This window comes from Acanthopagrus latus, chromosome 21 (genome assembly GCF_904848185.1).
Source record: "Acanthopagrus latus isolate v.2019 chromosome 21, fAcaLat1.1, whole genome shotgun sequence".
In the NCBI taxonomy this organism is placed as follows: domain Eukaryota; kingdom Metazoa; phylum Chordata; class Actinopteri; order Spariformes; family Sparidae; genus Acanthopagrus; species Acanthopagrus latus.
Window position 1 is genome coordinate 22,771,277 of NC_051059.1, and position 24,722 is coordinate 22,795,998.

At 39.9% G+C, this 24,722-nt stretch overlaps 2 protein-coding genes across 6 annotated transcripts; both read left to right on the forward strand.

Moving 5' to 3' along the window:
* The first annotated feature begins 2,921 nt into the window (after window positions 1-2,921).
* Window positions 2,922-6,716, forward strand: LOC119011833 (phospholipid hydroperoxide glutathione peroxidase-like). Its single transcript, XM_037085246.1, has 7 exons — window positions 2,922-3,073; window positions 3,859-3,953; window positions 4,357-4,501; window positions 4,757-4,908; window positions 5,859-5,883; window positions 6,015-6,074; window positions 6,209-6,716. The coding sequence occupies exons 1-7, from the start codon at window positions 3,008-3,010 to the stop codon at window positions 6,239-6,241; spliced, it is 576 nt and encodes a 191-aa protein (XP_036941141.1). The 5' UTR covers window positions 2,922-3,007; the 3' UTR covers window positions 6,242-6,716.
* A 1,710-nt stretch (window positions 6,717-8,426) lies between these two features.
* Window positions 8,427-23,456, forward strand: LOC119011745 (phosphatidylinositol 4-phosphate 5-kinase type-1 gamma-like). 5 transcript variants are annotated; one of them, XM_037085085.1, is made up of 18 exons: window positions 8,427-8,770; window positions 12,671-12,699; window positions 12,880-12,969; window positions 13,120-13,250; window positions 13,365-13,482; window positions 15,436-15,588; window positions 16,169-16,468; window positions 16,671-16,921; window positions 17,001-17,084; window positions 17,982-18,030; window positions 18,148-18,232; window positions 18,345-18,515; window positions 19,502-19,658; window positions 19,734-19,796; window positions 19,876-20,425; window positions 20,927-21,001; window positions 22,483-22,569; window positions 22,670-23,456. In XM_037085085.1, the coding sequence occupies exons 1-18, from the start codon at window positions 8,677-8,679 to the stop codon at window positions 22,670-22,672; spliced, it is 2,490 nt and encodes an 829-aa protein (XP_036940980.1). In that variant the 5' UTR covers window positions 8,427-8,676; the 3' UTR covers window positions 22,673-23,456. The 5 variants fall into 5 exon arrangements, with proteins under 5 accessions (XP_036940980.1, XP_036940981.1, XP_036940982.1 ...); XM_037085086.1 differs by having other exon boundaries at window positions 22,486-22,569; XM_037085087.1 differs by lacking the exon at window positions 20,927-21,001.
* The last annotated feature ends 1,266 nt before the right edge of the window (window positions 23,457-24,722 follow it).

Consider the following 24,722-nt stretch of genomic DNA (forward strand, 5'->3'; position numbering starts at 1 on the left):
TGTTGCATCCAAAGACATGAATGTTTGAGACTCTGCTCATCAATCTTTCCCACAGTTAGATAGTGCCCTCTGTTGCAGGAAGAGCACAACTGCAGCTTTGATAACTAATTTCTGCTGCTCATGAACAAAAAGCTACTTTGACACAAATTCAGTTTTTGATGCATATGTGTGACAGTAACTGCTGAGAGGCAGATCTGGAGTACAGTCACTCTACTGTACAGTTTCTTACCTTTGGCATTCCCCCAGGGCAGGGGTGTCAAACTGATCCAGTAAAGGGCCATGTGGCTGCAGGTTTTCATTCCAACCAAGCAAGAACACACCTGATCCAAATCAGGTGTGTTCTTGCTTGGTTGGCTGATTGGTTGGCTGATCCAAATCAGGCGTGTTCTTGCTTGGTTGGAATGAAAACCTGCAGCCACATGGCCCTTTACTGGATCAGTTTGACACCCCTGCCCCAGGGTATAAACGTTTTTTGGATTAATTAGGCCTCGTAATCCTTAAAAGGTAACTCCACCAATTTCACACATTAATTTTTGTTTAATGTCATCGCAGTACTACTGCATATGTGTCAGAGGTGTGGGCTCTAGGGAAATGACTTGGACTCGAGTCAAACTCAAATCAAAAATTTGATGATGACTCATCTTGACAAAATGAAAAAAGACTTTTAACTGAATTCCAGTGACTTGTGAATTCACTTTTGACTTGAAAATACTCCCTCTAAGCCCAAAGATAACATATGTTATTTAAAATTGTTCCACAAAATAATGTATTGCCCTTCATAATGATAACGCTATTCATTACAAATCAAATAAAACAGTCCTGTGGCTCCGGAGGAAACTGTACAAACCTGATGAAGTGCCTCCAATGATGAAACTCAGCAACTAACAAAAGAGAAATGTGATATCTCTGGTTCAACTCTGTCAGTGTCATGCTGTCGGAAGGCAATGCTAGACAAGTTGACTGCTTTTAAAAACCTGATGCTTACATTGCACATTGCAACAGAGTCCATGGGTGATATCACCGGAGGCAATTTGTCAGATACATGCGGCGTCTTCTAGAGCCACATGAGGCTTTACAATACTTTTTTCTCCACATATGCAGAAGTAAACACACATAAATGTGTACAGTTGGTGAAGTTGCCCTCTGAGACAGGAGTGAACTTCTAAACAGGGCATAAGAAGGAATCTGGCCAGTCAGAAAAAGGAACAAGATTAATGCAATGCGACATGAAACAATGCCAGTACAATTATTTTAACCCTCATTGGTTTATAAAATCAAGCAGCTTCATTCCTGCTTGTGTACAAGCTACTGACTACATCTGTAGGCGTCAGGTGGTCTGCAAGAGCTTGACTTCTTATGACATGAGACAACTAATATCTTATTTGTCTGCCCTCCTTGTTGAACTTTTACCTGTTTTGTGACCTCATCGATAAATACAGCATTCAAAACTTATTTTCATTTCTTGTTAGTTTTCCAGAGCGGATCAGTTTAATGAGTGTGTGAACATATGCTCTGTGATGCTGTCTAGTGTTTCCAGGCAGCTGACACTTTCCCAGTACACAAACATGTTTAGGCAAGACATCGAATGTTAAATCCCCCTGAGATCCACACGGTTCCTCCTTACTGAGTGGGTTTTTTATTACAATGAATTTATTCAGATGAATTAACACTGAGAGATGACAAACAGTTCATTTGAATATTTTCTCATCACACACCATAGCATGATGTTGTTTTCAGTAAATCATTGTTACTAATGAAAACTGTGTGTCAGGTCCCAGAAAACAAGTGTGTGTTACCAGTGTAAAATGCACTCGCTGTGCTTTTAATGATATTACTGCACATGCTGTGAATTACTGCATGTATGCTGTGAAGGCAGTTGCATATAATAGTTTCCTGCTATTTTATTTTATTTTTTTTAACTTTGTCAATTTCATCAACCTGTAGAGTTTATTGAGGCAGTTAGTTGCATTATGTTTGTCATAGTTCATATTGATGTAGAGTGAAAGAAGAGGATTGACTGGAAGGATGAATCAAAAGGTAGAGGAGCTGGTGATGAATGAAACGCAAATGAAACTTATTGGTGAGCAACTGGCCAAACGCACACCTGCTGTGTTGAAATTAAAATGTAAAATGGCTCTAGAATTCCAGGCTACTTTAGTTGAGCAGTTCTGCTCAGCATGCTTAGACTGTGAAAAACAATCAACAAGCAGTTGTTTATTATTATTATTAATTATGGCACGAGCACTATCAGTGCCAAGATCCTATTATTTCTGTAGTTCAAAATGTTCGTCTCTGGAAAGAAGAAGCACATGTTTGTATCATCCTCAGACCATGGGACACCATATTACACAATGAGTAACCCCTTCAAACTTTTTTTTGAAAATCAGTCCCTGAATATTTTCCCCTTCTGATTAAAATATCCTCCCCAAGACTATATCTGAAATGATAATGTGCTGCATTAAAAAAAAACTGAATCAAACTAAACTAGCTGACAAGCAGCCAAACAACCAAAGAGGCTTTTTACACTCAGAAGTCGTTAGAAACCAAAAACAGATAACAAATGAATGATAGCGTTGCTCTGTGACTTCTGGATGTGAAGATAAGCAACTGTTTGCTAAAATGGACCTCCATGAACTTGTTATCATTACCCCTATTGGTACAAAAAACTGACTAAAATGCTCAGATCTAAAGCTTAATTACAAAGGCTCAAATGTATTTAGGTAAAGAGAAAAAAAACACATCACAAAAGAGAAATTTAAATAAAAGTACAGGGCCCAAAGTATATTTCCAAGGGTGGCTGAGTCATGACCCGCCCTACTCTGCTTCTGATTGGCTAGAATCCCTTGCGGATTGGTTTGGTTTAGGTTCGAGGAGTGCGATTGGCTAGAGTTCGAGGAGGAAATAACCCAGTGAGCCAATCAGAGGCGGCGAAGGGCGGGTCCTGCCGCCGCTGGCTCAATGGGCGTTGCATAAAGATCATGTGACTAACGTCATCGCCGTCGCCGACATGTGGATCGGACGGACGGCACTGTTGTTAGGACTGGTCGGCAGCAGAGGAGTCACAAGAAGTATGGTGAGTGTAGGAGCACGGGGTTGTTTGTCTGTTTCTTAAATTGTGCCGTGGTTAAAACATTTCTGTTCCCGCTGCCGAGCTACAAGCTGAACTGACATGTAGGTCAGATATAGGAGCTCTATTTTTAAACACGGTGTAACCGACAAATAGGTCCGATGTCGGAGCAGCAACGTACAGCTAGCTAGTTTTTGAGGAACAGTGTTAGCGTGTAGACATCAGTGAATTAACGGTTTAACCCTGCGACTGGACTCAATCACGTCACTTTAACTCAAACGTCTCGGTTTCTCTGTTATGAAAGCGTGACTGGCGTTCCTAGCTCGCTGTGCTGTAGCGTTAGCGTCATTAAGTGGCTAAAGATGCTGTTAAAGTTGCTAATAATCCGTGGTGATAATCTACAAAATCTACCAGCTAATGGAACATTACACGAGACCAGGAAGCTCCATTCTGGTGGCGTGCGGGGTTAATTCGACAACGATTCAATCAGGTCTTGTAGGATTATATTATTCCTCTAACAGACATATGCGCGCTAATTATGGGGTTCAACCTAAACCTGTTCAGGTGCATATATGAATGATGACCGTGCCAAAGACTATAAAATCAGAGTTTCTCCTCCTGGCCTTTGCTCCGCCTTATCTTGGTTCCTGTTGGTCTTGTCGTAGACTTGAGTTCACTTTGGGCCCTTGATTTTCCTTCCTGGACTTCAGCCCTGACAACTCCAGCTGTCTTACACAATCACACACACACACGCTCCCTCAATACAAATCCCATTCTTCATCTCCATGCAGTGTGCTCAGGTGGGAGATTGGAAGAGTGCCAAGTCCATATACGAGTTCTCTGCCAAGGACATCGATGGAAATGAGACTTCTCTTGAGAAATACAGGTAAGGTATAATTTCGGCTTATGCTATAATTAAAGCTTAGTAGTAATTAACGGTATACAATACATCAGTCTGGATCGATATGTCGATGCAAAGTGAAAACATCAATCCATATTCTTAAGATACGCCTTTATTTTGAAATTTCCATGGCACAACTGTGTCACAGTTTTCCTGGATGGGCAACTCCTTTTCTAAACAATGCTTCAGTTTATTAAAAAGGACAGATTGTTTTCCATTAAAATGTCTTGAATCATTGATAATAAGATTTCTGCTGAAGAGTTTTGTCAAATTTGGGAAAATGTTGCTTTTTATGAATTGATATAACTGATTCTGTTAAATGGACACTGTATATGGTGGGAAGGTTTTCTCAGTCCAACCTCTCCTTTGTTCTGTGTTCTCCTTGCAGAGGGTTCGTTTGCATCATTGTAAATGTCGCCTCTAAATGAGGAAAGACCCGCGTAAACTACACTCAGCTAGCAGCAATGCACGCCTCCTATGCTGAGAAGGGTTTACGCATCCTGGCCTTCCCCTGCAACCAGTTTGGAGGGCAGGTAATAAGAATAAACATGCAGTAAACACAGCTTTTGTTTGTTTTTTTGTTTTGGTTTTATGTGTAATTGACATTGTGAGTGTTGCCATTAATGTAATTCATGACCCTGAGCATTTAGATAATTGCTACCTGGATTATTGCAGATATTAGATACATTTCTGAATTCATTACTGCATTAAATGAGAAGCTTTATCAGCTCTGTTGTAAAACTAGTATTTCCAATTTTCTAACTTTTGTTTTGTTTTGTCTGATCCAGGAGCCGGGGACAGAAGCAGAGATTAAAGAGTTCGCCAAAGGTTACAATGCCGAGTTCGATCTCTTTAGTAAGATTGATGTGAATGGAGACAACGCCCACCCTCTGTGGAAGTGGATGAAGGCACAACCCAACGGCAAAGGGTTCATGGGAAAGTGAGTCATTTCCCTGTCTTTTTGTTTACTTCTGCCTTCACTTGCCTAGACTTGATGCACTAGAGGTCCCGTTTCTTAGGAAACATGCTTGCTTATTGTGACATGCAGTCATGTGTGAGAAGTATGTGATGACCCTGTCATCCTACAAGAGATGCCACGTTCCAAAGCTTCCAAACATTAGACATTAGTTATGCTGTGAGTGTTGTATCTTCCTCACCAGTTTTACCACTGCGTGATGTTGATAGCTTGTACAGCTTGGAGTTGCCATGTCTCCCATGTCTCTGTTTGTTGTTGTTGTTGTTTTTTTAAATGTAGCCAGAACTGAAGGCAATTGTAGCCAAAACAACAAGAATATGAATGTTGTTCGTTTGGTAAAACCTTGGAATGAAAACACTGAGTGTTACACTTCCTGTTCAGTTTCTATTACTTCATTCAACTACTTTCCTCTTTGTTTCTCATTCACGTTCGACAATGACACATTTCACAAATGCTTAACAGGAGTATGCTACCATGGTTGTGTCATTACAACAGTAGACTGAGCTGGTGTTTTTGCGTAAACACAAGTCATGTCAAGTCATGTACTGAATTTGTTATCAGAATTCAAATGGAAAAGCAGGAATGGGTGGAGGTTTTGTGACGAATAACTTGTCCACCCTGGAAAGTAGTCACTGTTGTTGTAGTAGTAGTAGTAGTAGTAGTAGTAGTAGTAGTAGTAGTAGTAGTAGTAGTAGTAGTAGTAGTAGTAGTAGTAGTAGTAGTAGTAGTAGTAGTACTCCATAGCAATGTTTACCAGTCATACTGACCCCTGCCCTGCATTTTTTTATGTTTCCCTGCTCGAACACACCTCATAGAAAATGTCAAGCTTGTTGATGCTAATAACGACCAATCATTTGTCTGCAAGTTGTTTTTTATAATAGTTTTAATATCTCTCTCTCATTCTCTTTCCACAGTAACATCAAATGGAACTTTACAAAGGTAATCTGCTATACTAGGGACTATCCATTTTTAAAATAAGTATCTTCAGTAAAAATTTGGTGAATTTTTCTTGTATCAGCAATTAAAGATGACATGATGTTATAATGGGTTAATGTGTTCTTCCTCAACAGTTTCTGATCAACAAAGAGGGAGACGTGGTGAAGAGATATGCCCCCACAGACGATCCCAGCGTATGTGGCTCTCGCTGTGCATGTTCCAAAATGTGTTTTATCTATATTGAACAGTTCTTCTCTGTCCATGGTGCTGAAGTGTAGCCATTAACTGTCTCTGTCATGGTTAAATATTGTCTTCTTTCTTTTTGCAGGTGGTGGAGAAGGACCTGCCTAAATACTTGTAATAAGAGTCTCATCTGTGTTTGTTTGACTCCTGTCCTCTCACACGGATGTCCGAGTATTAGTGTGTGTGTGTGTGTCTGGACCAGTGACGGCCTGTCTGTAAACCTAACAATGGGGAGGACAGGCCTGATGATTTCAGCGTGCAACTAATCTCCAGAACCTCCCACACCAAACCCATAAGACCATGTGAGAGGACATTCACCAGCCACTGTTCGCATCGTATTACAGACCGAAAACAGTCATTCCTTTTCCTACAAACACTATCTTCTGAGTCTCAAGCGGCAAATGTATTCATGTGTAAAAGATAGTTTTTACTTAAGGACATGCAGTAAGATGCCATAAACCCACAGATTTCTGTAAAACTACTGATAGTATTTTTTGCACTTAACTGGTTGAAGGGATCTTTGTTGTGTCTGTAACTCATGACTTATGTGATGAAATTGGAAAATAAATTCACTCCTGGACATTGAAATAACATGCACCTGTTCTAATCTGATTTGAGTGATTGTTAACTACTGACAAAGTGGGGGAAAAAGTGCTCTGTTTTTTGAATGCATTTGTTTCGTTCAAATAGCACATTTATTTAGATATTTTATCACTAATGCAAGGATTTACATTACAAATTGTTAAACACAGAGTTACTATAAGAAAAGTAGGTGAAACTTTTTAGTTTCTCCCCTCATGGTTTACAGTTTTACATAAAATTTCAATATTGCCTCATTTACCAGTAAACCTTTAGTTCACTTGTCCTTAATATCCCAACAACTTCCCAGAAGGTTTCCCAGAAATGACTATCTAGTACTGGGGAATTTAGATATCCTCGAGAGAACTGTTTTTATTAAATCAAACAGACTCTCATCCTACATATGTTGAATGATATTCTTAACTGTTTCCATGTAGATGTGGGTTGTAAATGACTTGATCCTACTGCTGCACTTAGGAAGTTACTTTCACCAGGAAAAGAGAAAATGGATGGTAAATGAGACATGGTCAAAACATATAAAGGTGCAATATGTAGTTTTCTTAGGGAAAAAAACAAAACAATTCAAAGTTACTATCTACCACATAATTAAGGTATTAATTCAATATCTGTAATAGTTATATTTACATATAAACTGTAGTGTTTGACAGTAGAAATGGTCCTGCTAACATAAACACAGCACAACAGTGCAAAATTGCGCAAAGTTTGTTTATATGGTTTATTGGGCCGTAAAATTCTATAGGTTTAGATTTTTTTCTAATATATAAGATGATATATAATAACATAAAAGTGTTATTATATGTAACATACTACAGTATACATGCTCTCCACATGTAATATAATAAGAATAATGAGGTAAAGGTGTTATCATATAAAACAGTCTAAAGTGCATATGATCTCTACATGTTAATATAATAAGATACATTAAAATGTTATCATATATAACATACAGACTACAGTTCATATGATATCTACATGTTAATATGAAATAAATTAGAGTGTTATCATACATAACATAGCCTACAGTACATATTATATGTGTATAATATACATATTAGATCATATTATGATCTCCACATGTTAATATAATAAGATAAATTAAAGTGTTATATATAACATATAGTCTACAGTACATATGATCTAAGATAAATTATAATATAGATATTAGATCATATTACGATCTCCATATGTTAATGTAATAAGAAATTGAAATGTTATTATAGTCTACAGTACATATTATATATGTATAATATACATATTAAATCATTATGATCTCCACATGTTAATATATTAAGATACATTTAAAAAATGTTATTATAGTCTACAGTACATATTATATATGTATAATATACATATTACCGGTAGATCATATTATGATCAACACATTTTAATATAAGAAGATAAATTAAAATGTTATTATAGTCAACAGCACATATTGTATATTTATAGTATACAGATTAGATCATATTATGATCAACACATGTTAATATAATAAGATAAATTAAAATGTTATTATAGTCAACAGCACATATTGTATATTTATAGTATATATATTAGATCATATTATGATCAACACATGTTAATATGATAAGATAAATGTAAATGTTATTATAGTCTACAGTTCATATTATATATGTATAATGTACATATGAGATCATATTATGATCTCCACATGTTTCGGTTAACGGCCTGTGAGCTGCTGTAGCTGCACGCGCATCAGCCGTTGCGTGCAGACGTTGACGCACAGAGATGATCAGCAGCGGTGGCTCTGAACGTGACGCTACGTTTGCCTGTTTACAGCGACCGATACACGTCCACGGAGTCATGTAGTGTGTATTTCTGGAGGAACATGTCGAGGAAGGTGAAATGACGGGGTTTTCTGTTCGTTCCGAGAGCGTTTTATCTTGTTCTCAGTGAGGACACGGCTGCGCGTCGTCGTCGGGAACCGTCCGGGAGATGGACTGGAGTACTGCGGAAACCGGGGATGACGGGAGGACGAGTGAGGAAGCCGCCGCTGGCCACTGCCTACAGCTGGACCTGGAGGACAGCGGTACGTATATCTTCCCAGTTAGCATAATGGTTATCTATCTTGAGAAATCATCAGCTAGTCACTTCATTTTGTGGGCGTTCGTTCAGCCTCAGCTTCCGGCGGCAGCAGGTGCACTGAAGGTAGAAGTTGGACGTTAAGTGGGCAGCATCAGTCATGTGACAGTTTAGCTAGTAGTCACATTGAATGAAGCGACCATATCACAGAACATTAAGGTTATTTTCCACTTGAGCACAACGAAAATTGTAGCTCCAGGAACCTTAGCTGTGGAAATGAATAATAAATTGCTTGGTTAGATAACAGTGTCAAGATTCAAGTGACTAATGGCTCATGGTGTCAGTGGCTCACTGCAGGATGGCACCAACACCATTTGCACAGCAGGGAGTCCGTTCAAACTGGACCTGATCACCACTGACTGCTGTGAATGAATGTTGGCCACATCTTACCTGAACTACTGCCACACACACAGCAGTGTCAGTACAGTCTTCATCATTCTTACCAGTCTCTCTCTTCCTCTTCCAGGCTAAATCCGAAGAGTGCTTTACATAATCTGATATGGAATTATAGCATAAACCACACACTAATCCCCCGTGGCTATCAATCCAAAGCATTGCTGTGTATGTCACAGCTACATCTCTATGATATATAATGTTAGAAAATGAAGGCACATGTGGTCCTGATCAGTTTAGTAGGTTTGACGGGTTGTATTTGCATGTGCACGCTGATTTGTACGCAGCTGGTACACAGGATGTTTGTGCGCTGATGATTATCAAGTCCAGCAGATTACACTCGTGGGCAGAGAGCCTTGGGGCATAAAAACCTACTCTTGCGTTGAGTGTCACATTAATGTCACAGCAACAGGCCGCCACTTTGTCAGCTAAGGGAGAGATCTAATCCTCTTAATATGACACACACTCACACACACACAGGCCTTAAGGCACGCCTCTCTTAATGTTGATACAGAATGTTTTGTTCCAAGAATATCTAAGTGAGTTGACAGTAAATGTGCTTTTCCTCAGAAACAAAATAAACCGACTCACAGGACGCCTGTTTCTAACATACGTAGGAGCTATCAGAAACGCAACAATGACTTTGTCTTGTTTGTTGCTTGCAGCTCAGCATCACGTTATTCTAGCCTGACCCTAATCCCACAGGGACTCTTTGTGTGTGCAGATACTCCTTCTCATTGTTCTGCCTGACAGGCTCTGATGCAGCGCTAATCTGCAGGCTACAGGTGTGGCCAGCCATGTGTGTCCTGTCATTGCAAGATGCAATGTTTCCTTTGGGGTCGATTGTTCCAGTCCAGTTTGTCTACCTCCTTTTCTTTAGCTTCTTTCATACACCAAAAATATTCTTCAAAATATTCTCTTTCACATCTTGATATGTTAGTCATGCTATTGTACCATCCATAAACCACCCAGGGCTCCAGGGTGCAACTATCTTGGTTGCATTTTCATTAGTTACAGATTTTATTCCTTCTTTACACATTTACATATTGTGTCAAGAATTTTAGTTTAAACATATTATTAGGTTTTTCTAAATGGTTAAGTTAGGTGCACAAGTGCAGCCAATGTAAAAAGTTAGCCTGGAGCCCTGATTTCACATTTTCGCATTTCAAGAATAAGTTAATTTCCAGTAGTTTATGCACAACTGAGGGTAAGAAAGGCTAAGATGTAGTGAGCAGAGATCTATGATTTAATGTTCCACAGCTGTAATAAGACTTGTATTAAAACTCTGGAGATATTCCCTCCTCGCAGAATCTTTGCTGAGCATGTATTGCGTGCTGCGTTTGTTCCACTTCTGTAAATGGGCAGACCGTCAGCTTCTGTGATTCATGTTAAGTCCATGAAAGCTATTAGGCTTTGTATTATCACGATGCATTGCCTACATTAACAATTGAACGCAAAGTGTAGGAATTATGCATATCCTCATTCCATTGTGGTATCACCATCGCAGAAATTGATATGAACTGAGTTGAAATAATGTATAAGAAGTGCAAAGGGTCTTAGCATTGTGCCTCTTCAACACACACACTAACTGCAACTTGTCCATGTGTGCCATCATTTCATTGTAAAATAGCCATAAACTGACTGCCTGAAAGCAGAAAAGTTAAAAGGAAACAACTACAGCTTGCAAAATTATTATCAATCTGTGTACATTAATTTTACAGAAGTTTGCATCACAAGAACCTATGAAGCAGCGAGGTGATTCTGTTTAGAGCACCTACATGTTTCACTAAAAATATCAATATTTGGCACCAGTATATCAATTAATAGTTTCGCAAGAGGAAGTGATGCGAGTATTGATATTTTGTCCCCACTTACTTTTCATTCAGAGCCATAATTAGTGCTAGTGCTTAATGACATTTTCCCATCAGTCTCACCTTTACTCTGTGCTTAGTGCTAATTAGTAAATGTTAACCTGCTAACATGCTAAACTAAGATGGTGAACATGGTAAACTTTGTCTCCATATGAGCACGTATGTATGCTGATGGTAGAATTCATCTGGAAGTGTTGCTGTGCCTCAGTACAGCCTCACAGTGCCGCTAGTGTAGCTGCTTAAGTCCTCAAGTCATCAAGGCAGTTGCTGCTGTAAAGCAGCTACAGAATCAGAGTAGTGTCAAACTACCATACTATTGTCATGAAACTTTAAAAATTAGATATACTGTATTGTAGTTGATTTTTTAGAAATTCAGATTCTTGCGTTTTGTTTGCATCTACTGACCCACCAGCACCAAGTCATTTTGTTGTAGCTCAACTGTTTTTGTGTTGTGTTTGATGATAAACTCTGCTACAGTGTATGTTGTTCTTTAATATGGCTTAAAGATTCATTATCCATGCTCTGTCAGCTGGACTTCCTTAATCCCTAACCTCACATGACATTTAGCACGATGAGGAGCCAAGTGGTTCATAGTAATGTCAAATACAACGATCTGCTTTTTTACACAACACTCTTTTTCCTTGTTCAAACGCAGACACATATGGACACAGTCCAGTTGGGCCCTTCATGTCAGTGGGAAAGATTCTTCCTAAATCCTTGTGTGTGATTGGTTGGCGACGTGATCTGGAGACGTCAGCCAATGGCGGCCCTGAGATTAGGGGGGAAGTCAATCCAATAGAGTTTTTACCTCCTCGGTGCAAATCTCACTGATCCAGGAATAGAAAAAGGTGGCTGCTCTCTGTAGTGGTCTGACTGCTGAATGTCAGGTTTTCTGGATTATCAGACAGTTGGTAACCTGTAGGTGCTGAACGCTGCTGCTGGTGAGTTGACCACCAATTTATTTGGAACCAGACTGATGACTGATTTAACAAGAAAGTTACTGAGTTAGTTTAGAATAATCAGGTAGCTGTTCTGGAGCTTTCGATTGTATTACACAACCTTGTTCAGCTGATTATGTTATGTCCGGTTATCATGGAGTTGCATATGTTAAAATATCTTGAACATATTTGCTTGATTTCACATATTCCTTTTAAAAATGAAAAAGATCTCAGGTGGTTAAACTTTTTTTTTTACTGTTAAGTTTTTAGTTATAACTTTGCACAATTGCGCAATGTAATAGCCGTAGAATAATAACACCATCAGCATTGAGATTTGTTCCCCATTAACCTCACTTTGACAATGTAATTTTGCCACTGGGCACCGTGGAAAGTTGTTTTTTTCCACTTTAGATAAATGTTAAGTAAATTAAATCAAAATGTAAGCCCCAATGAAAGAAATGTAAATTAAAATAATGAGGCCCTTTTGATGGCTTAAATTTACCAGGGTAACAATAATCAACCCCAGTGCGATGTTGATGTCAAAGTTGGCTTTCCCTGCTAGATCATTAAATGCTAAATCCCGCTAAATAATGTACCAATGTGGATATTTCTTAACCCATCTTCTCTCTCTGTCTCTCCCCACAGATTCAGCCAGGAAGGTTCATATAACAGAGGTGAGAGGCTACTTCACTCTATACACCTGTCTTTGTTGCCATCTTCTTGTCCTTCCCTTTTCTTATCTCTATTTGTTTGCTGCCTGGTTCAGTTTCTTAAACCTCCGAGGGATGATATACAAAAGAGCAGTAGCTATATGAAATACATATGCATTTCCCTTTTTTCCCCCCTTGTGATAGATGCCGTCTCCGTTCGGGGTGGGCCCTGCCCACGAGAAAAAGATCGGCCACAGGAGGGTAGATGCCTCTGGAGAGACAACATACAAGAAAGTAAGCTTTTATTCTCTTTATCTGCCTCTCTGTTTGTCTTAGATCTTTGTATTTAACACTGTCTGTAGGTTTTTTGTGCATCACGATTTCACCAACCATTTCCCACCCACACCTCACTCTGTTGTTCTTCTCTCTGTTCTCCGCCTCCAGACCACCTCCTCTGCCTTGCAAGGGGCCATCCAGTTGGGTATTGGATATACTGTTGGCAACCTTAGCTCCAAGCCTGAGAGAGATGTGCTGATGCAGGACTTCTACGTGGTGGAAAGCATCTTCTTCCCCAGGTGTGTTTGTATGAGTGTGTGTTGTTGTTCTTTATGTGTGCACGTGTCACACTTTTTCTAATATAATCTTTCTTTCCTTTGCTCTTTCTGTTCATCATATCTCACTCGAAACAGTGAAGGCAGCAACCTCACACCAGCCCACCACTACCCAGACTTTAGGTTTAAAACCTACGCACCTGTAGCCTTCCGCTACTTCCGAGAGCTGTTTGGGATCCGACCAGATGACTACCTGGTGAGATATTATGTTCTGTGATGTTCTCTGATGATCGGCAATGCACAATATTTAAATAGCTTATCAAGTGACATGTTTGCAAACAGTTACACAACACACATCATTTATTGCTTCACTAACTAACTGTTAGGACCCTACTCTTAAGTTGTATATTGAATACTGAACTGGTCAGCACCGGCCAGCTCATAACATTTAGTATGTAGTTGGACTAGAGCTATACTGAGGCATTATATGTGTGTATTATACATTTCCACCAATTATTTACTATAAATGTATTTCTATCGTGATATTCTTATTTTATTCTTTTTTAAATCACATGTAAATACATTATATTTTTGATGTATATTGAAGCGAAAAAGACAGATTAATTCATTATTAATTAGAACAAAGCCATGATAAAAACAGCAATACTCTTAAACATTCATTTGTCTGCTAAGCAATCTAAAAATGTGCAAACTTTTCTCTTGCTTGTTACATTTGAAACTGAAAGGAGTCGCTGTTGAATAAAGTACTCAACAGTCTTACTTCAGTGAAAGTAAATATGTACTTAAGTATCAAACATAATTTTCTGCCAGTAGATGTAATTCAGTTATAATTAAGCACAATTCAAAGTAAATTTATTATTTACATGTATGTATACACATTATACTGAGTCGACCTTTTATTGACCTGACTGTTTAACTGATTTTCAGAATCAATGTTTTTTTTTCTTTTTTTTTTTATTATCCATTTGCCGGTAAGATAAGTTATATAAAAAAAATGCAATGCTTTGGCTCTGCAACATTCAATTTGCAAAGTAACTGCTCACTAAAGTAATAAATTAAATGTGGTGGAGAGAAAGTTTCAAGTAGCCGAAAGTGGAAATGCTCCAGTAAAGTGCAAGTGCCTCTGATTTGAGCAAATGCACTTTCATAACTGATACCAGAGTAGTAACACTGCATGATAGGAAGACATGCCGACTGTCCCTTCAGACCTCATCTGCTCTGAAGATGGACATTAAAAACCTACACGCATAAATAAATACACTGTGATCACAAACACCAGAGAAAGTTGCACATTCCCTCATGTCATTTGCATGTGAGGGAGCAGTCATGCACACACACACACATGCAGGGACACACACTCCTCAGCTGCACGTTGAAGCTCACATTCTACCTGTGCCAGAGGCAGATTAGCAGACTAAAGCTTTCTTTTTTAAACTCAAGTAGTGGTAGAAAGTCAGGACGTGGTTTGTGTCTGCATGCGTTTGAGGTCGGAGCACCAGAAAATTGAATTACTTTGTCAGGCAAATTAACTAAAAGCAATGGGTACTTTTTCTTACTTTTCAATTTGAGTCGACATTCAAACTCATTGAAATTTTTTTTAGAAAGTCTTAATGCCTTCACTTCACTGTCAGATATTAAGTGTACATTTAATCCAGTGGATGCTATTGGAGAGTTTATGTTTTAATAAGATTCACCTCAGTTTCACACACTTCTTTATAGTGCAGACGGTATTTAGCATAAGTGGATGAAGGTCACATTTCCACAGTTTAGTCAGTAACTTCACTGCACTTACTAATACTACATTAAATAATTAATGTCATAATGCACAATTTAAGCTCCTCTACATGTGTAATTCTTCCCACTCACTCTGTCTTTTTGTACTCAGTGGAGTATACACACTTGCAATTAAAAACAAATGTCCTTTTTTGCTGCTGATGAGCACTGCCGTGTGAGTGGGTAGATATATTAATCTTTTGGCTGTTTGAAAGCTTTTTTGGATCCAGCAGCCCTGCAGTACCCACGTAGTGTTAATTACACACTTGTAAAATATGAATTCAACAATAAATAAAGTCTGCTTCTGTGGTTGTTGTATGTTGAAACAGTCTTTTTAGAGATCGTGGGTCAGACTGTCACACTCGAGGTTAAATTTGGATCTTTGTTTGTTCCTCTGTGTCTCCTCTCCCGCTAGTATTCACTGTGTAATGAGCCACTGATCGAGCTGACAAATCCAGGAGCGAGTGGCTCCATATTCTACGTGACCCGCGATGACGAGTTCATTGTCAAAACTGTTCAACACAAAGAGGCTGAGTTTCTACAGAAACTCCTTCCTGGATATTATATGGTGAGTTACACTGAGCTCTTTCCTCATGAAACTCAGTTGTCTAGCCATTTTTCCATTATAATACATTACCAACACTAATACATATAATATAAAGAATAAATTTTTTTTAAAGTGAGGCAGGTACAGCACATGTTTAAGTTCAACTAAATTACCTCTATAACTGAAAAATTAAAACCTTCTCATATCTTGTTTATTAGTGATTCTATTCAGAGATTTGTCTGTTTGTGTACATGAGTGCTAGCTTAAGAGTAATGCAGCACTTGAAACTTCTAGTCATCCTTATCCTCTTTGTCCTGCCCCCTGGGGTTGGCCTCGGTCAGCAGTGACGCCAGCAGGTGGCTTTGTAATCGATCTAAGCAGGGAGGTTGTACCTGAGCGAGACCCGGGCTAAGTACTTTTTAACAGGCTAAGCATGAACACAACAGAAACACACAAGAATGGGCTGAGTCCTGCGGATGGGTCACGCCACCAGGCAGGTGCATTTTCCTGAGGCCAAAACACATAGAAACAATAATGTGGCTTAAATCTTTCATTCTCCCTGTCTTTTTCTTTTGTCTGCTGAATGAACACCACCTCCCAGAACCTGAACCAGAACCCCCGGACACTGCTGCCAAAGTTTTTCGGCCTCTACTGTGTCCAGTGTGGGGGCAAGAACATCCGAGTTGTTGTGATGAACAATATTTTGCCACGCTCTGTACGCATGCACCTCAAGTTCGATCTGAAGGGCTCCACATACAAGAGGCGAGCGTCCAAGAAGGAGAGAGAGAAGTCCAAACCCACCTTTAAAGACCTGGACTTTCTGAGCGACGTTCCTGAAGGCCTCACTCTGGACCAGGACACATACAGCGCCCTGGTCAAAACACTACAGAGAGACTGTCTGGTGAGAGAGAAAAGACTTATGACACATGAACTATTGAACTATATTCTCAGAAACAGAAGCACAGAACCTAAAAAGACAAGGGAGAAGTTATTTGTTGTTATTCCTCAACAGATTTTAACATCATCTTTATACATTAAAATGTTGTATAGTTCCTCAGGAGCTGGTGAATGTTTTGAAACGTCATATATGTGTTCTATGTCAGGTTCTGGAAAGTTTCAAGATTATGGACTACAGTCTTCTGTTGGGGATCCACAACAAGACCCAAGCAGATCGAGAGCGTTCGTCTCAGGGCTCTCCTGCAGGAGGTGGAGGAGGAGGAGGAGGAGGGGGAGGAGGAGGAGGAGAAGGTGGGGATGAAAAGAGGCGTGCTGCTCAGAGAGCTTGGTACTCCACTGCCATGGAGTCTATACAGGGAGGCTCCACATGCAGGGACACTCTAGACCATGACGACACGTAAGTCACCATTTTTGTCTATCTGCTCTTATCATCACATTGTATTTACAAATGATGGTGATGTTCTGTCTGTGTGCAGTATGGGTGGTATCCCCGCTGTGGGTGGGAAAGGAGAGCGCCTCCTGCTGTTCATCGGAATCATCGACATCCTGCAGTCCTACAGGTAGGCCACAAAATCACCCGAGGTTAAATGTGTTAATATGACAGCATCTGTTCTCTGTCATATCATCAGCAATCATTTTGTGTGTCACTATGGTTACGCTCTTGCATGCCCTCAACCAGTACTCAGAGAACCGTGGTTATGCAAATAACAAAAAGTATGGCGCTAAGTGCCACAAAGCCAGATTTTGAGATTGCTTTAAACACAAACTGTAACTCAAATGGAAAAATATTGCTGTTATTTTAGTGTAAACAGAGCTTTCAGAGTTTCTCACAATGTTGATGCACTTCACATGTTTCCAACATTTCATTGTATGAGGTAAAACTAAATTTAAAAAAAACTAAGGCCCAGGGAGGAGTTCCAACATCGTACTTCAGCGCTAATCATCTCTATTGTGTTTTTAATTTTAAAAGATAACCAGTTGTCTCAACAAGCATATTATATTTTCATGATGTCAGGGTAAATTTAATAATGATGTTAATTAAAGTCTCAGCATATTACGTTAAACCTCCACTCCCTTCTTAGCCTGAGCTATGCAAAGGTTGCGCTCGTCATTTCAGTCTGCCTTTCACCAGATATTTCTCTGCTTTCAGATACAGGAAATGATTACTCTCAGTCTCACAGTAATCCTGGCATTATGTGTCTGTGAGGAATATTGATAGATGGAGAGAGATCATGAAGAAAAAGCAATTCCAGACTTGTCAAACTGTCTATAAATAAATACAAATGCAGGAGACACATAACAGCTGTTGTCTGGACATAAGAATTGTGTTTGGAGCATAACATAAGAGCTACATTGCAAGTGGGACAGTAGCCAATAGTTCAGGCCTGAGTTGCCAGGTAACAACAGTAAGTCGGTGAATGAGTTTAACTAAATAATTTAATTGTGTTGTCGGACAGAATGATCAAGAAACTGGAGCACTCTTGGAAGTCCCTCATCCATGACGGGGTGAGTACCTTTACATAACTATGATGTAACAGTCTGTATCTTAAAACAGATCTCACTGAACCATATCACATTCAGATTTTTGGTCATTTATGATCTCCACTGTGTCTCTCCCTGCAGGACACGGTGTCAGTTCACAGACCTAATTTCTATGCGGAGAGATTCTTCAAATTCTGTAGCACCATCGTCTTCAAGAAGAGCTGCTGTGAGTTTACAACTGTGCATGAGTCACGTACCCTTTTCTACATTTAACGACACAATGCCAGTAATGCAGTAACAGAAGGAGAGTGCATGTATACTATCCCCTGCTTTCACAGCATTGCGATCATCTCCGTCTAAGAGAGGACGCGGGCCTCTTTTGTCCAAGTCCAGTGCTGGAACTACTTCAGCTGGGCATCGTCCCTCAGTGAGTGATGAGAGGCAGGAGAACCAGGACAACCTAGAGAACCTTCGAGGAGCTCGCAGCTTCCCAGTGCTGGAGGACAACGGTAGTTTTATACAGTCATGACATGTTACACACAGGGTTCATAAAGGTCATTTTTTTATCCCAAGTGAAATGGGTTGGTCAAGACTAAACACCCAAACACAGCAGTATAGGACTGTTTGACCCGCAGCCTCTGTTAGTGTTTATGAGAGCTAGCTGTCCATGTCAATTAGTGAGAAAAGGACAATGAAATATACTAATTCTGCTTGAATAGAACTGAAGAAAAATAAAGGGTGAACTGCTGAGTTCTGCCTTTCCCCTTGTTACATTGTAACTCTGAATTTTGCGCACCATTACCTTCAACTGTTTGCAGCTAAGAGCTCCATTTTCTCTCTAATTGAAATGAAGTTGGCCTTTATCGATCCCTGTGGAGGAACAGGAGCGGAGCAGCAGTGTAGAAGCAAAAAGAGAAGCAAAAAGAAATGAAGTAAAAGTAGAACACATCATGACTAGATAGATTTTGAAGCTGTGATGATAAGTCAATGAATTGATTAGTTGATCGAGAGAATATTAAGATTAATCACTCAAGTCATTTTTCAAGCAATAGTGTCAAACTTAAATGTAAAGATTTTCTACTTTTCTTTGTCCTGTCTGACAGTAAACGAAGAGTTTTGGGGTTTCAGACTGTTTGCTGGACAAAAGATGCAATTTAAAGATCGATAATAAAGATAATTATAAGTTGCAGTTAAATACTTCAGAAAAGCAAAAGGTTATTTACTGTCCATGTGTACACTCATGAATACGGTAAGAAATTAACAGAATATGTTCACATGAAGAAAATATTTGAGTGAAGGCCTCGTCTAATTGGCTGGAGTATAATGTTGTAAAGCAGTTTGCTCGAATATCCGCTTTGAAGGACATCCTCATATTTAATTTGATAATGCCTGATTTAAACCAATTAATTCTTGTTTTTGTAGTCTATTCTTATCTCTTGCATATATTTCATTGTGTCTTTTCTTTGTCTTCTTTCTTGGATAATTATGCATTTAGGGAGAGAGCCACCCTGCACTCCTCCTTCCTTTGAAGATGCTACCACAGCTTCTATCGCGACCACGCTGTCCTCCAACAACTCCTTACCCACCACACCCTTCGATACACCCGAGCACCCACGCTACAGGAGACAAATGCTTTCCCCGAGTGTGGCCAGGTGAGAACGGTTGTTTGAACATGCGATTATGTGTCTGTGAAAACAATATTCCCGCTAATCTTCTTCTACTTTCAGGTCACAGAAAGTTGAGGTTCATGGAGAAAAGCAGGACACAATAACAGTGGAGGTGGAGCTCAGGTACACATCTGTACAGCCTCAAATCTCCACAGCTGCATGTGTAACAGTATACTAACTAGTGTTCTGTGTTTCCATACAGTAAAATCCCAAAGAGCACAGAGCTCACACAGATGACAGAAATGACCTCCCCGAGCCACCTGTCACCTGATCGTCAGCCCCATGTCATCCCTCCATCCATCCCGCCCACTGTTAGTCCATCCTGTCCATATCCCTCCTCCTCCACCCTTCCTTCTTCATTTGCATCTCCCTCCTCCGCTGCCCAATCACCCGGCCAGTCATCCTCCACACTCTCTTCATCCATCCGTCCGTCCACCAAACCTCTCACCTCTCCCACAGCGGCTCAGTCTTCCGTCCTTTCTTCTCCGGTTCCACGTTCAGCTGCACCGTCCACACTCCTCGCTTCATCTCGAAGCACCTCCACCCTCCCTCCTGCGTCAGCATTCACTCCCATCTGCCCTGCATCTCCTCATGCCTCCTCCGCTCACCATCTCCCCACGACCCCTCCCTCCTCCCAGCCTCCGAGCCCTCAGGTGCCTCAGCCGGCGCCACGTGCATCGTGCAATCAGCTGTCAGTGTCCAGCAGCCACAACTCACTGGACGGGGAGGTGCCGGTGTCTGACATCTACTTTGTAAGTCACCTTTATCACGTGTCGGTGCTTAGTTTTCTTAGGGATGATTTTAATGATGATTTTTCTTCGTCTGTTTCTTCCTTTAATCTGCTGGGTCTCCTGCAGTGGCCCAGTCAGGACAGCGTGATAGAGTTATGATGGTGAGGGGGAGGGTGTGTGTGTTGCAGTATGCACGTACTCTGGGGTCGCTCTCGCTGTCCGAACTGCTTTCTACCAAAGCACGAGGCTGCCACTGGTCGTAGTTCATGCTTTCGAATGCATCAGCACAACGCTGGGGTCGTCTTTCTTGCATAGCATGATGTCTTCATATCTGTCAATCTGCATTCATGCATTCTATTGTTGTTATGCACAGCTTATGTTCTAGAGTTCATTCTCCATTTTCCACTTCCTTTCCTTTCTCTCATCTCACCTCATCTTCCTTTTCTGTTGTACAATAATTCATTCAGTCCACATTTTATACATCTGTGTGTTCATCTGCGTGTGTGTGTGTCCATCCATCAGTATGCAGATGGCAGATATTGGGTGTACTCTCCAGTTCTTGGCCGTCGTAAGCTAAACTCTAGCTCGAGTTACAATGTAAGTCACCACCGCAGTAGTTAGAGTCATTTGTTCCATCGCAGTGCTTGTACCAAACACAGCTGCTTGTGGATCTTCAGAAGTTCTTACGAATGAAGCCACAGTGTATTCTTCACATGACTTATTTAGTGTTAAAGTCTGCAAAAAGGAAAAAGGCTTTGCATATTCATAACTGCTTCTTCTGAAGGGCCATGTGCATTTAAATGGAGCATGCATCTTTATATAACATGTTACAAGCATACACTAATCTAATGTTGAAGGATCCTGCTGTTGGTTGATTGTAGCTTCTATTTGTGCTTCTTGTGATCCCTCAAGTGTCACTCTGCCCTGTAGCGCTCAGGTAGCACAGAGGAGCTGACGGGCTGATTAGTGTTGTAAAGCTGCACGTGGGACATTTTAAAGCTCCTACACGTGGTTTGAATATTGAGTATTTCTCTGTAATTTTTTTAATTTCATACATAAGCAGCAATGATTTTGATGTGACAAAGAAACTTTACTAAGATTGATTTAATAACTCATGTGATGTCACATTTGAATAAACTCGGATCAGTGCACGAAAGTTTGTGACATCACCTGTTTTCAATCTAGTCCCGCCCACTTCAAACCACACAGAAATCTGTGAGGTGAAACAATCAAAACTCTTCCAACTGTCACAGGAAATTGTGTGTTAATGAGGGTCCCATCTGTCATAATAAGAAGCTGCTTCAGAGACCAAACCGCTAGGTGGTGTACCGCCAAATCAGTGGTCAAAATGACATATGAAATTATCTTTGTATGTCAGTTTTAAATAAAAATATGTAAAAGAAAAACATAATTAAAATCTGGATAAAAGGTTTTTTAATATCTGATGTAGATGGTCTGGTTTTCTGAGATTTAAAGGTGCACTCTGTAACAATGTACCACTGAAACACAAATGTTAAAACTGTTATCTCTTCATATTTTGTTAAGATTCTGTTAATTTTGGAATGTTTTAAACCAAAATTCTTACATAAAGCCGCTTAAAAAGATTTACATGTTTTATACTGTTGATGCATGGTGTCCACTGCAGTGGACGTTTATGTAACGCCTTCAAAATAAGATATATTGAAAAAAAAAAACAAAAAAAACATTAATTGCATGCATCAAGGTTTAGAGTGAAATGTCACCAATATCCTGAATTCTATCCTGAATGTTTTAACTGAGACCCTTTAAAAACATTTTTTTCACCAAGTGAAACTTCAGATTCAGTCACAGTCTCATACAGAGCAGGTGATGCTTTAAAACATACAAAAAGCAGATGGTCCTCTGAACAGACCATGAGCACAGTACAGTTGAGAGGTTCGTCTTGATGCTTTTTGAAGCTCCCAGCATGCATCGCTTCAAACCCTCCAGTGTCAGAGGAACATCTTTATAAAAGCATCTTTCCCCAACTCCTCTCTAATGTTTCTCCTCTTGTCTCCTCTCTCCTGCTGCTGCCCTCTGCTGGCTGCGTGCTCTTACAGCAGAATCAGGACGACCGGAGCTGGGTGTACTCTCCTCTGCACTGCAGCTCAGGGTCCAGAAGGGGCTCCGACGGGGAGAGTGAGACAGTGAGTGTACAGTTCTTCCATTACTGAGCATGAACTCACAGAACAGATGAACAGTATTATTTCAGCATTCTCTCCTTTCTCCGTCTCTCTGCTCTTTCAGTAACTCACAGTGGAGACAGCAGTGAGGGGTGGAGCCAGATGCTGTCTCCACATACGAAGAAGCTGTGAGCTTTGGATAACGAAGCTGACGGGACTCTGTGAGAGTCAGTGCTGGTCGACCCAAACTGCATGAGGGAGCTTGCTTTGCCAACTGAGACTAGAGGAATAAATTTAAAAGAAGCATTTCAAGTGTAGTTCAATACAATCATGCACACGTTCCAAACAAAACCTACAGACATACAACTGTCAAAATATTATGCAACAAAAAAAAAAATCATAAAGGATCAATTCCTGGACAATCTGTGAAATAAACTTAAAATCGCAATCAGCTGATCAGCACTGCGAAGGATCCTGGTGGCTGGTATCATTGCGGTGTTCCTCCCTGCTGTTTTTAGGGTTTCAGTGTCCATGAGTCACGCTGCAGTGTGCCAGCTCCGCCTATGCAAGACAGGACATCCTGATTATCGATTTCTTCTTTTGACTAATGCTTCTACAACCTCCTCAGAGATTATTCACGCATTTATTTTCTCACCAGGGTCATGTCAAAGCTGTATATAAGTTTTATTTTTAGCACTTTACCGATGTACACGTGGCTGCAGTCTTATGAAATCGTCCGTGTTTTTGTTATTTTGTTATTGGGTAACTTTTTGTTATGTTCTGTGTGGTGGTCCACGTAAGAAAACTTTGATCTGACGGTGAACGGTTGTGTTAAAAAAAAAAATGCCTTATCGACAAACTCATTTTCATAACTGTTTTTGATATTTCGGTCACCTGTAATATTTGAAAAATATATATATATAAACATAGATATAAACATACAGAGCATTTTATTGAGGAAAAAAAACAAAAGCAGAATTAAAACAATCTAGCAACCATGTATTTACACCATTTCAGGCTTTAGAACCAAAAAAACAGAAAAACAAATGAAAAAACATATCTTTTGTAAATTGTAGATAAATTGTGTGTGTTTGTGTTTAAACACATGCATGTCAGTCAGTGCGTGCCCTTATGTCTCTGTCCGTGCATGTGTTTGCATGCGTATTGGTGTGTGACTCGGAGACATGTAAGTGTACGACGTTTTCTCTCCCACCTGTCGTCAAACTGTCCGAAGGTGAAACTTCCATTTGTTGTTGTGGGCGGTGAAAGTCCGAACCAGCTATGAGCATGTTGGCTGTGTGAGAAACAGATGAAACACAGGAACCCGAGTCTTTAACAACGCTGCATAAATTATTATTATTATTATCGAACAAACAGAGCTCGACTTAAAATAACCTCAATTTTTCTATACAGTTTAGTAAAGAACATAAATTCTTCTTCCGTTATCTGTCGATAAGCACTGCTGTAACATATGACTGTATTATTTGAGTCTGCTGGAGCTAACCTGCCTGTTTGTAGGCGACAGTGTTTGTAGCTGATCACTGTGTAAAAGAAAATAAAGATTATATTGTGTAAAAAATATAGAGAGAGACTTTGGTGGATTTTTAACAGTTTTGCTGAAGGGGCTCTGTGGATCCTCTGTGTTGTGCTGGAAGCTGGTAGTTTGTTTGTGTCAGCGGACTCTGTTTTCTTAACCAACACTGGATACTGTTTCTCTGTGACGAAGCATTTGAGGATGTCCATAAAGCTTAAACAAATCATCCACTGGCTTGCACGACAACCGTCTCATTTTTTCCGTCATGATAATAATCTGCTCACATATCGCTGGTAAAAAAAAAAAAAAAAAAAGTGATTAAAGATGCAATGTGTAGGAATTTGCTGACTAATCCTCCAAACAGATAGGGGGCGGTGTATCACCAGAGTTAACGCTAACTGCTGCTAGCTTTAGCTGCCTTTAGCTAGGAAGCTCAGTAAAGGACATGCTAGCTGGTTAGCATGCCAACTTCAGAGGTGTTTGACATGATGTCGCATTTCTTCACATTCTCTCTGTAATTTCAGGTAATTTCTTTAAAAATATTTTACACTAGAATTCTTACACATCGCACCTTTGATACGTGTTAATTGCTGCAAAATTGTTACACAGAGCTCCTTTAAATGACAAACCAGCTGAAAAAAAC

Excerpts from the sequence above, each read along its gene's own strand:
- LOC119011745 (XM_037085085.1), top strand. The coding sequence starts at position 8,677 with ATGGACTGGAGTACTGCGGAAACCGGGGATGACGGGAGGACGAGTGAG. Across the intron at positions 16,922-17,000 it reads ACTCTAGACCATGACGACAC|TATGGGTGGTATCCCCGCTG; the intron begins GTAAGTCACCAT and ends GTCTGTGTGCAG. Across the intron at positions 18,031-18,147 it reads AGTCCCTCATCCATGACGGG|GACACGGTGTCAGTTCACAG; the intron begins GTGAGTACCTTT and ends CTCTCCCTGCAG.